The 13001-nt window shown below is 38.8% G+C and overlaps 1 protein-coding gene across 5 annotated transcripts; it reads right to left on the bottom strand.

Moving 5' to 3' along the window:
* Positions 1 to 1040: 1040 nt before the first annotated feature.
* Positions 1041 to 12087, bottom strand: adad1 (adenosine deaminase domain containing 1 (testis-specific)). 5 transcript variants are annotated; one of them, XM_018703060.2, is made up of 14 exons: positions 11982 to 12000; positions 11762 to 11799; positions 10901 to 11104; positions 10557 to 10694; positions 10214 to 10384; positions 9582 to 9653; positions 9206 to 9331; positions 8311 to 8434; positions 7500 to 7670; positions 6725 to 6800; positions 6460 to 6616; positions 4948 to 5182; positions 4311 to 4443; positions 1041 to 3914 (listed from the first exon to the last, which is right to left on the bottom strand). In XM_018703060.2, the coding sequence occupies exons 3-14, from the start codon at positions 11082 to 11084 to the stop codon at positions 3801 to 3803; spliced, it is 1701 nt and encodes a 566-aa protein (XP_018558576.1). In that variant the 5' UTR covers positions 11085 to 11104; positions 11762 to 11799; positions 11982 to 12000; the 3' UTR covers positions 1041 to 3800. The 5 variants fall into 5 exon arrangements, with proteins under 5 accessions (XP_018558576.1, XP_018558573.1, XP_018558572.1 ...); XM_018703057.2 differs by lacking the exon at positions 11762 to 11799 and having other exon boundaries at positions 11982 to 12087; XM_018703056.2 differs by lacking the exon at positions 11982 to 12000 and having other exon boundaries at positions 11762 to 11974.
* Between the last annotated feature and the right edge of the window lie 914 nt (positions 12088 to 13001).

Raw genomic sequence — 13001 nt, 5'->3', positions numbered from 1 at the left:
GTGTAAAGACTACAATAAACTGGAATACTCTTGACAAAGATCTAATCTGATGATTAAGAGGCAAGATATGAGGCTGTCATTGCCTTCCAATGACATTAGGTTCATGAGCCTTTTCTGATCTGGAGCACATATCACCAGGATATCATTGTTTGCTAGAAACCCATATGATCACTATGATATGACATGATTCAAATTAGTTTTTTTCCCTGCCACCTCAGAGGCTAGATTTTGTTTAAGTTTAGTCATCTAAACCTATCTGGGTAAGGTTAGGACATGCTTAGCAAAATCCCATGTATTTACCACCCTCAGTGGTCAAGCGCTATGAGCTTTTCATTACATGCTTGCAAGTTTCCATTTGTTGCCTGGACCCTGTTTTTAGAGGACAGAAGTTTGCTCTGTCTTTATTGACAGACTTTATTAACCTTTAACATGGTTAAATCATCCATCAGAATCTCATGTTTCTATGTTTGGCATCATTACAAATATCATTAAAATAATCATGTGAGCACTATTTTTATGATATTTTTTATGCCATGGGTAGTTACTTCTTTTAAATTGGATCCTTCCATATCTGAGAGGTTTTATTTTTGCCCATTACTCACATCGTGGAAGAAGCTATTTTGAGTGCTGCCACGTCACTTTCTCACAGTAACGTGTACTCCAATTTTATTTGAATATTTCACTCTGCACATTTCACATACAGAACAGCAGAAATTAAAAAAAGCCATTCTGGGGGCCAATCCAGCCATGATTTACAAGAAAGCAGTACCTATTTCACATCCTCCTGCACAGCATCACAGCATGGGTGCTACAGCTTCTAAGAGCTCAGGGCTAAATTTTTTTCACTGTTTAACCACATCAAGAGAGTTGCATATCCTGTTTATCTCTAAACCTACTAGTATCACCTCAGTGACTGATGCCAAAAAAAAGGTTGGGGTGGATGCTTATATATCTCCTTCTGTTTGGGAGAACTGAATTAGCACCTTGAATATCTTTCATAGATCCTGGTGACATTACATAACACAAGGACCTGATTCACCTATGTAACATCTACATAAAAACTGAATAAATAATACAAATTTTAATAATATTGACAGCAATGATGTAATATAGATTACAGAGCAAAGTGAGTACAAAGGAAGCATTTAATTACACAAAGAACATTCAGTTCAGTACAATGCGTTGGTGTCACTTGACAGAAAAGTAACCTGCTGCCTGATGTTAGGCACATAGGCAAAACATAGCACTAATAAAGTCTTAAGAATGGACAGTAAGAAGGATCTGTCTTCTTACAGGTCAGATGTCAATTACGTGATCTTGATTATCACAATTTTTACCCTCTATCAAATAAATTTACAACATAAAATATTTACAAAGTGTACAGCCTGCAGCAGAAAGGAGGACAATTAACATTCAGTGCCTAAACATAACCTGGTCTTTAAGTGTGACATGCAGCGAGCTAATGCTACTTTTGTCCATGTGCTGTCTCAAAAAATTCCCTCTGCATCATCATTTAAATGAGCGGGGAGATAAACATGCCTCCTCAGTAGAATAAAAAACAAAGACATCAGCACCAGACATAAACTCTGGTGCAGAACGCAACCAGCAAAAGTTATCTGAATACATTGCCATACTGACAAAACTATAAACAGAGTAAGATGCTACCTGGGCTGTGTGCACTGCATTACACTTTGAGGTCACACTCTGCTCTGCATATGATGTAAAAGAAAGAACATATAAAGTACGAAACCTGGAGCCGTACGTACAACCAAAAGGCTTGATCCTCGGACACAAGTTCCCTGAATGCACTGGAAATTCCTTCTATTATGCAAACCAGTAGGAAGTAGACACACCACTCCATTCACAAGACTGCTCAACACTTAAGAGTAAATGATCCGCTGCATCGCATACACAGGAAACCAAAGCATTTCCTGTATGTGTATAGATAATAGCATAGAGTGAGGCACATCAACAGTTTGCATCAACATGGGGTCGTCAACATGTTTAAGGCTACTGACAAGCAGCCAGATCTTCAAATAATTCAGTCTGTGTTTTAACAATGCAATGTGTGAATTAGCAAGGGTCACTACACAAGAGAATTTCTCCAAAAAGATCAGGACTTCTTGATTGCCAATGCTGGTAAAGTTGAAGAGAGCAACAGATTTTAAAAGTTGTCTTCCAAAGTAATACAGTATTACATTTATAACACAGCTTCAGAAGTTGGCCAGCACACGATGCATGTTTAATAGTTCACACAGGTAGCATGCATTAGTTCTCTTTTTTAATACAACAGTCTATTGAAGGAGTCTCACTTTCTGCTCAAACACATTTATTACTTCTACCATTCAGAATCAAAAGCAAACTGTTATTGCTATTCTTAGAGGTCACCAGTCATACAGTACACTCAAGCTGTTTAGCAAGACAGGATTTGAACTTGCTTGTATTACAAAATTCACCAAATCTGTCGGCATGAACTGTGACAACAAATCACTTCCTGGACTTATCGTAAGTTGGAGATTAAGTAAAAAAGATGCCTATATAGAACAAAGCCGATGTGCAGTGAGTTTTTACAATATTAAAAACTGCCCACTCTTTTCCAAACCCATATGGTGCATTTAACCGAGTGTCAAATAATGGACAATTCTAATTCTCAACGGTTGCCAATTGGCGACGAAGTGGAAGGGAAGGGACCATCCATGTTTTTTGAAACACAACACACATAAGAAAGTAAAACATTCAAAACACTCACTCACTCAAAACATCTAGTGTATTTTTAAGGGCGACAATCGCAGTCATGTCATTTCCAATAAGTGCACAATGGGCGTGTTTGATTTTCAATTGGTACTTTTACTGGTCTACTGAATATACTGTGTAAAGTGTACTGCATGTCAATGTACTGAAGTATCTGATTTGAGACACAGCACAGGTGTCTCCAGGACCATGTTTTGCCATGATAACACACACGGACTCACAAGGTGAAAACAGTACCTGCCCTGCTGTCACAGCTAGTAATCACTACCTAACACATTAGTGCCTTAGTCCTGTTTTCACTGTCACTTTTAACTTTTATTTTCATTCTGATTAACAAAATATCTGTCGTCCTGTTATCACAGCTTCTACAAGATTTTTTTAAAATCTAATTTTCTGTATTTTGGGTGGCTGGGATATAATGACATGTACTGTACCCGAGGAGTTTGAGCTTGGATTGATTTATTTTTCATTTGTATACTTGTGTTAATCATGGCTCACTAAGACTCTAATCATGCACAGTATCAAGAGTTAGAATCAAACCACTGAATATGGACAAAAAATGTTATTTTCTCCTTAGAGATGAAAACACAAACTAACTTTCTCTGTTATGTAACAATCAACATAACTTACTAGTCATACTTGAGTCTCTCAATGACCATGGAGGCGCAGTTCAGAAGTAGGGAGGTCATGGTAATTTCCATTACAAACAATAGTATAAAATACTATTTTTAACATTAACACAATTCAAATAACGCAAGTTCTTATCATTTATGTTATACATAAATACATCAACTAAAGGAATCACAACTGCTATCCTGATAAAGGCCTGTTGAGGGGTGCAACGCAAGCTTTTTCTTCAATGACTTTTTTATACAAATGTATTATTAATTTGGAAATCAGAACTGCTCTTTCAACATGGACAGGGATTAGCAACCACAAGAGACTTCTTATTACCAGCATGTTGAATCCCCATAATGACAAGTGCTTCTTGCAAACTTAAGTTTTAAAATTTTGAACACAGCCGCTTCAAAAGATAATGTGGGTTTTATTCACATGCTGAAGTTATCACTGACCGAAAGCTTGACCAGCCAGGAACCAAAACCCTGTTGCAACAGGTACGCCCTCAGAACGTTCTTGGCCTCCTGGTAGGGCTTCGCCATCCTCTTCAGTGACAAAATAACAGTAGAAGTACTATAATTAAAATCAATACTCGCCGAGAACTTTTCAAATATAGGATGGTAAAAATAAATTAATTATAAATGAGAAACGATATAGCAAATGGGAAAAAAGCATCGCAAAAATGTGCTGCAGCTCTTTTGGTAAAATTATCTGAGGGTAACGGCTAGCAACTGAAAATGAAGAGAGACCAAAACTATTTATCAAGTGTTTGAAAACTGGAAACCGATTACACTTGATACTAAATGTAAATGTGTTGATTCATTTCAAAATGCAGGGTCTGCTTTTGATGAGCAAATATGGCAACCTATGTTTAACCTGTAATGCGAGTGTTATTTGTAAAACATTACACAAAGGTGTGGGGGAGGAGCTGCGGAGTTTACCTTGGCTTCTCTGTAGGAGCTTGTGGCGAGTAGGTCCTGCCTCTGAGCTTCTTTGGCCACCAACTTGAAACGGTGCAGCATTGCTGCTTTGCACAGACGACTTGCCAGAGCAGAACCACTCTTGAAGGGTGATCTACAACAAGAGAATCAGCGTAAAGAAATAGCTGTGAAGTAATCACAGACAAAGCTAGCAAGACAGCAGAAAAATAAGTAAGTAAACCCCTACAGAGATGACAAATTGCATAGTGACACACAAGATTCAGTAGGATAGAAGTCTTTTTTCCAACTGACTGCTTTAAGATGCTTTACTTCTGAAAATTTAAACAACAGCGCAGACGTGACGGAGCCTTAACAGAGCTGAAACGCAACTCAGCCAGAATCTGTGTATGGAACATGCAACGAACACTGGCTTTACTTAAGTTTCTCAGTCAGATCTATTTCCAAACTGCCTCACTTTTGACCTGGAAATGACTGTATCAACTAACCATCCATCTATTATTCATTACTTATGCTGCAAACCCTAAAATGATGCTACGGATTTTTGAATTTTAAATAAATGCTACAAAACAATAAGAAATGTGACTGACAGAAAAGCTTAATGCACCCTATTCCCAACTCCCTTTACAGTCATCCTTACTCCTCTGTGGTCTTGCCCTCCAGACCATCCACAACTTCGAGGGAGCTGTCTCCTTCGCTCCAGTTGATACCGTAGGTCAACTGGCCACTGTCAGTGGTGTTAGTTGCCACAGAAGGCACCAGGCTGATGTGGGGCCTCATCATGCAATACAACATGGGCAGCAGAGAGGTGATCCCCTCCACACGTTGGCTCACAGAGATCTCCATGCCTCGGATGTCACTGCACCAAGAATCACCTGTAAGATTTAATCAGACGTTGGTATATTTCAGCAAATACCTATGTGCAATTACACTTGATTTTCTTTCCACAACCTAGGAACTGATCCATCTCATGTTTCAGCTTTTGCCATCATTTCACCAGAGAATGGAAGGTACTTGTATAGGTCAGACAGTGACTGAAACTATAAAACGGAATGTGCTGTAGGAATGTATTTTGGAACCCTTTTTTTGTTTCAATCAATAATCTTACTTTTAAATTTGTTTTTACAAAGGTGCTCTACATTGTCACGACTAATTGTGGAGTTTCCCTCTCCCATAGGCTGGGCAAATGTGGGTCATATAGTCATTATGATTATGAAAAGAAGAGAGAACAGAGTCAGATGGAAAATCAAACATAAGACAATTGTCTTTTGTAGAACCTAACTTGGAAACTTGAGTAGGATATTTTCACACCTGTTCTAACGACCTATAATTTCTTCTTTCAGATAATTTTAATGTCGGGGAATTTGTTGACTTGTTGTGTCATTTCTGCATGAGCAAGCAACCTAAAAGCCAAGGGTTGACATCATGCAGTGTTACATAAGGGCCTGTGTAGTGTGGTAGAAATGACTGAAACGTTTAATTCCTGAACAACTGTTAAGCCATCTATTGTAGCTAAATGGAGTAAGATACACCCTCTTCATGACCTTGTTCTCATTGCAGCTTTGGTTTAACGGGCTGATGGGGGAAGGAATGATCAAGCAGATTCTGTACTGTTTTTGTGATGCGCGCAGTCTGTTTTCTCATACCAGAATAAATACATTCATTAAAGACAATGGGAACTCATTTAGGTTGACTGTGTTTGTTTGTGTTGTTTTTTAAGAAAATATGGGGCTGCCTGTTGGCTTGTGTCAAGTGTCAGCTACTTTTAAACTGCTGTGTAATGCACTTGTGTCATGCTTCACTTTACAGTTTGGAGCTTTTCTGCCTCCTAACTTCCTTCCTCTTTAAAAGGGAAAAACATGTTGCCAGGTCCTTAGCAGCTGCAAGAGGCCCTGTCTGCCTACTCTGCCTATGCTAAACAGGCGATATGATTTCAGACTGAAAGATATGAAAAGGGTTCTATTTACAGAGCAGCCAGACAATTGATATACACAAATATTTGTGCTTAAAATACTGTCTCACCTAACACAACCCTGGAGATTACGGTGTTGCGTTAAGATTTTTACAATTTGAGTAGGGTGTCTGCCTCAACATTCCCCATGCAGGGAAAAAACGCTGATTATCCCAGCGATGACTTGACTTGTTCACTTGCCTATAAGGATGCTTTGGACATAGATGGGCTCGATGAAGTGGCTGAGCAAGGCTCCCTGGTATCCTAGCACCTGCCACTGAGTGATCTTGTCTGTGGTGGACATGCTGACCAACTTGGAGGCACAGTGATCAAACGGTGACGAGAAAACTGAGAACACCTTTAAAAGAAACACATCAGTTTGCATTTATATTGCAATAGTGCAGATAACTGCTGCCAAAGCCAACTTAAAAATCCCCAGTGTAAAGAAAATATAACAGTACAACACCTTTCCTTCCACTGACAGGTGGAGGCTGATCTCATTGTTGACTTGCCATGCCGAAATGGAGAGTGGGTTCAGGCGCCTGAGAATAAAGCACAGAGCTACGATTTTGAAATCTTTTCATTTCTAGAAATATTATTCATGCAACCTCAGCATTTCCCATACATGGGCGGGGACTAGAGGCTTCTCTGTGTACAGCTGCCTAGCCAGAGTCTACAGATAGCCTGCATGTGAGGTGTTAAGGTAATATTGGTAAACTGTAGCGTCTGCCATTGGTAGGGCTGGGTAATCATTCAAAACCGATACCGATACCTTAGCTTTGATATTGGTTCCTTAAAGATACTTTTTTCAATACCAATTTTATCAAATCAATTCTAACAAGGAAAATTACAATACATATTATGGTACAAATCTTAAGTTTGGCATTTTTCCACTCAAAGCAGTTTTCTAACATAAAAAATACACAACAAATAATTTTCAGTGGGAAATGCCAAACTTGACAGGGAATTGGCATTTTTTTGTGGCCGTTATATGGTCCTAGCTACATAACAAAGACAGAATCTTTATGCCAGAGCCTATGTGATTTATGTCAATATTAATATCAATTGTTTGAGGTTCAAGCTGTGTTTCACTCACTGACACTTGTGTTACAAAACTGGGTAAATTAAATATCCCAATATTACTCCCAATATTTGGTTGCCATGGCTTTTACCCTACACTGCCTTATGCGTAAACAGCAGCAAGAACCACCAACGAATTTAGAAGATAATCAAACACTCACAGCTTAGAAGGGATCTGAGCAGCACCCTTGGGCAGCTGATTAACATAAAGGTGAAGGGTGATGCCGCTCTTCAGGCTGAGGAGGCCACTGCTGCTGTTCTGCTGGAAGACTGACTTCTCTGTCAGAGTGGCAGTTTTGCTAAAGAACAACAGCAGGTGCCGGTACAGAAACCTAACAACACAGCATGAGAATAGCTCATTATGATCTCAAATATGTTAATATGTTAATGATGAATAAGCTAGTAAAACCATTTATACCCTAGCTGAGGAGATGTCATTTCAAATAGATGATTGTGAATTCATATTTCAAACTTGTAAATAACAACAGTGAGGTCTGACAAGGAAACTGTAAAATGCATAGCAGAGCATCGGGGGACTGCTTGACGAAACAACAGGAAATGCAACCACATTGAGAGCAGTTCTCTGAGATATTTGTAGGCTACTGTGGTCTGCGAATATGCTCATGTACACTTGCTTATCCTTCTGGCAGAGCATACACTTTCAACAAGTGTGTCATCTGTGTGACCACATTTTACAAACATCTCAGTATGTGAAAGTGTTAAAGTTGTGTTTGTTCTTGATGTTTGGATCCTGCAGCAATTCCTGAAATACAGTATTCTTTAATCTTGATTTGATTAAAACTGATTTTGTTACATCTGTGCTTCAAATTATAATCAAGTGCCATCACCTTACATGGAAAAATAATTCCTTCACTGTTCAGTGCATTAACACTTCCATTACAGAATAGTGAGGAGCCATAAGATGGGCACAAAAAAATCTAATGTCTACACAGGATTATTTATGCAGCTAACCTCATAAGAGATCTTCTTGCAGTTACAACTGCATGTGAATCGTGTACAGTCCGCCCACTCGACGAGGCACTCTCTTTGCTATTGAAATTTCCGGTGCCAAGAGCGACCACCTCACATGTGCTGGCTAGAAGGAGAGAAAAGAGAGACGACAGTGGTTGAGTGCAGCGTACTTAGATAGAGGCCATGCATCTGTTGAGCTGATACAGGCTGTATCACCTCAACTTTGTCTGTGTGCATTTCTGTTTTTGTTTGTACAGTTTTCTGCAGGGACAGTGTCAGAGAGGTGTTGATTTAACTCTACTTTGACACTATGTAGTAGATTGTGTTGTCACTGTATTTGATTACATCGTCTTTTAAGGAGTTTCTGTTAATTTGTCAACAACAGGGCAATGACCTCAATGTCGTATTACTCTAAAATGAGCCAACTGGAAAACACCCAGACTTTTTTCTATTTGTTATGAGTGACATATACAGACATCTTTTGCATTGCCATTGTAGTGCACTTCATAAACTTACCTTGTATTGTATTGTAAGGTCTGCTTAGTCATTTAGAACACAACTGAAAATCATCTCTGTTATTCCGATTTTGGGCAACATCTACCCATAATTACATAATCTGTAAACTTTTCTTCTTTAGTGTCATATCTCTTAACCAAAGAAATATTGTGTTTTTGTAACATAAATCTTGGTCATCTGATATTAACTTAAAAAGAAGGATGTGCAACTTTCCTTTAGCTAATTCAAATAAATGTCACGTCATACAAAATACTGATTCAGGCAAGCAATCAGACTGATAAAAGTACTGGCAGATCAAACTACCATTGTACAACTTTTTACTAACCAACTTCTGAAACATATTATTGCCCAGCTTATTTCCTTGTGAGAGCTCACTTACATGTCTGAATGATAAATGCTGCTGTGGTGCTTGCACACGCAGAGAACTCTAGATGGCTGTTCATCAGTTTAGTGAGCTGATCCCTGACGGCATGGAGAATTGGGAGGTTGACAGAATTCTTCCTTTCTGAACAGCAAAAAGATAAGACGGAAAAAAAAATGATCCATGAAAAAGAGAATGTACCGTATATCCTACTATAGCATGTGTTGGTACAGTATTCCCTGCACTTCCCTTTTTGCTTCATAAGAATGTCAACACCCTGAAATTAAACTTGAGTGTCAACACTTGAACTTTAATGTTTTATTGTTAGGGTGTACTATGCTGCCATTTACCAAACAGTACAGTGTGAAAGAATTATGCAGAAATCCAAAGTTACCATGAATGGCTCTACAGGGATGGATGTCAGAGATGGAAGGCTCCTCTTTTACTGGCAGGGGTGGAGGCACATCTAAGGAAAAACAGGTGTGAAAATGAATGAAAATAAGTGACTACTCTACCTCTACCTATGTCTATCTCTCTCTCTCTAGTCCATTATTTTATTTCTCAATTTGACAAGATAAGAGCATTGTACACTCAACCTACCTGTTCTGGGTAAATAAAAGTTACATAAATGAGTATTCTTTTCCAGAGCTAGTGTCTCTCCAGTGTATCCTATAAGTAGTGATTTCAAGACCTCTACAGCCTGCCTTTACAGAACCTTTCAAAAGTACCCTCTCATTTACTTCTCAGCTAATTTTGTTTTTTCATGATTTCATTGGTGAAGATGTTACTACATGCTACTGAATTCTTCTTTGTTAGAAAGTATGATGTTACTTTAAAGGTGTTAAAAGCATTTAAAGGTATATTTATTCTAAGTGTAATTTTCTCTTACCACACTATAATGACATGTACTGTAAAATCAACATTGTACAAGGGAAAGAAACTAATCTGGTTAGGAGGCAAATTTTTTTACCAGAACTAAGTCTGCTACAGACACACACACTTCATTAATCAGTTTTAGATGCAAACCTGATGCCTCAGGGAGGGCAGACTTCAAGCATTCCAAATTAGGCAGCAAGTCCTGCAGGGCGAGCTGCGCTGCTTTAAGCCGAGCATCCTTCTTCTTTATTCCCATGCCAGTCTTGTACTCCACCCCATCGATCACCACGCAGAAGGCAAAATAAAAGCCTGATATGTTGCCTGAGAAAAACATGGGTCAAAATTTGATTGAATCCAATTTTTTCAGTTCTGGCTGTGGATGTGGCTGTGGCTGTGGATTTGGGAAGCTGAGAGCCTTCCTAACAAACACTATTGGTTGATTACTTAAGATAGTAACTAAAAAATGAATCAACAATGAAGAAAAATGCTTTACCTGTGGTCACGGTCTCCTTTATTTCAAGATGGAATTGTAAAATCTGGGAGAGCTGATGGAGCAAACTCACGGCGTGCGTCTCCCCTCGCATGTATTTGTCAATCAGTGTTTTAGGCGAGACCTTTGGCTTTACAGGTGCTAAGTTGGGGAAAAAGGAAAAGTGTGGAAAGGGCAGATTACATTTTTACACATACAGACTGTAGATTTGTTCAGGTGGCTGTAACAAAAAAACAAAATGTTATCTGCTCTGCAACAGAAACCACATCTTACAGGGGGTGAATGCACTGGTAACAGAAGTTGCTGAAGTCCTCTGGGATTCAAACAAACCACATTCTGAAACTCACCATGTCTGAATGTATTTCTCTCTTGCTGGTCAGAGACATCTGTACTACGACCATTCCAGGCTGATGGAGCTGGAGGAGGTTTGTGCGGTTCACTCAGTCCTGACGTCACAGGCAAGTTCTTCATGAGAGCTTTGGCAAAACAGGCTCCTCTGGAACCTCGAAAAGATCCACCGGTAGGAAACATCCCAAGAGCTTGCACAATTACTGAAAACAAAATAAAATTTGACACAAGTCTCAATAAAAACCAGTAGATTATTTAGGTTATTAAACATATTTACAAATTTCACAAATGCCTTCCAGTCATATATACCAATAATTTGTAAGGATATATTTAAACACAACCCACTTAAGCAGCAGAAAAAAGGACTGCTGAAAGATCCATGTAGGACTCCCAAAGTAATATCTAGAGACTTTAAGAGGTCCTTAAAAGTGTTCGGGTAACTAACATAAAGTCAGTCTGACAAGTTGAGAACAGCTGTGAGGTTAGCCATATCTGCTCAACAAACTGCAGCATCCAAAATGACCACCAAGTTAAATCTGCACCTATTAGACTGCGTTAGTATTAGCTAGGTGTACCTAGCAAACTACCGATAGAGTAACGATAGAAATATGTTTTGATAGGCTTGGGTACGTGCAGACACGTAACACTGTCAGCCATTACAATTTGAGGGTTAATTTTAGCTTTAATTGTTAGACCAATAACGGTGATAGTTACCTTAGCGGAACATTTCCTACCGCCTACCATAAAATAACAGAAATACAAATAGTAATTTTCAATATAAAGTTAACTTTGCAAGTCCATTTAACTTTAGTTAAGGTTGTGTTTTATCTCTTAAATACCTCCAGCGTGAAGTACCTCACCTTTGTTATGAGCCGATTTGAACGTAAACTCCTGTTACCTTACAAACAGACGTCATTCGCATACAGTACGCTTAAGTATTTAGTTTATGAAAACTGAATTTCTTATCTTAACACGCGAACTTTACAAAAGTATTCAAAACGTATCATTTGACAAAAAAGCAAATATATATGTCGTTTTATCTGCAGTGACTCTAAAGATCGTTATGGTGCCGTGTCTCACCGTTTACGCGTAGCTGCTAGAACGTGGGCGTATCGAACACACGTGCGTTGGCGGTTGTCGTTTGATTGACGCCGAGCAGAGATCGTTTATAAAACGCGAGGAACCACGCTGTCTGGAAAACTGTCGATGGCGTGTTGAGGGACGTTTTTGGCGTTTCGACAAGCATACCCAGAAAAACCTTCGTCACCTCACATAGCTACGTTACAATGATTTTTGTGCATCACATTAATGACACTTTCTATTTTAAGAGCTGTTGACTGTATATTAACATCAGCAAGAAGTAAAATCTAAATAATTTACAACTGTAATTAATTAATAATTTTATAGGAACTGTTTGTTTGTATCTGCTGTCATTGGGCAACTGCTACAAATGCCTAACGCACCAAAAGTAGCAATTAGAATAACAAGAGAATTTATCTGTTGTGACTACAGGGTAAGCACAAGGGCTAAATACCATAGGATGCATAATGCATGAAAACTCACAAGTCCCATTCTGCCAACATTCTGTGAATGCAGCATATATATTTGAAAAATGAATGCTATCCTATTAGCTACAGTGTTTGTACTTTGTGTTTCGTGTTAATTTGCAAATGTTAGCATGCTAATGTGCAAAGCAAGCTAGCCACACTAGTCACACAGCTGACTAGGACAGATATTAATAATGGATTTGTTGATTAACAAACCCAGGGCTAACTAACAAACTAATGTTATGTAATATTTGTCTATGTAAACATCTAGCTAGCTTATATTAGCTGTCTAATGTCAAGTGCACAGCAGAGGGAAGATTAAAAGCAACATGTCACAATGGTATTCGATTTTTCTATGCAACTTGACTAGCTACTATCTGGTAAACTTTGTTTTGTCTCCGGATGGTGAGTTAACTGAGATACTTGAAGGCTAGAGAGAGAGAGAGAGAGAGAGATCAGGGACTGGCAAACAGTTTAGAGGAAGACCTAGACAGAGGCAGCAGAAATAGAAGCAAATAGGCCCCTGGTATGTGGCTGTGTGTGCGTGAAAAGA

The sequence above is a fragment of the Lates calcarifer genome, linkage group LG8 (assembly GCF_001640805.2).
Source record: "Lates calcarifer isolate ASB-BC8 linkage group LG8, TLL_Latcal_v3, whole genome shotgun sequence".
NCBI classification, from domain to species: Eukaryota; Metazoa; Chordata; class Actinopteri; family Centropomidae; genus Lates; species Lates calcarifer.
Note: the sequence above shows the minus strand (reverse complement) of the source record. Positions and strands in the feature narration are given on the sequence as shown.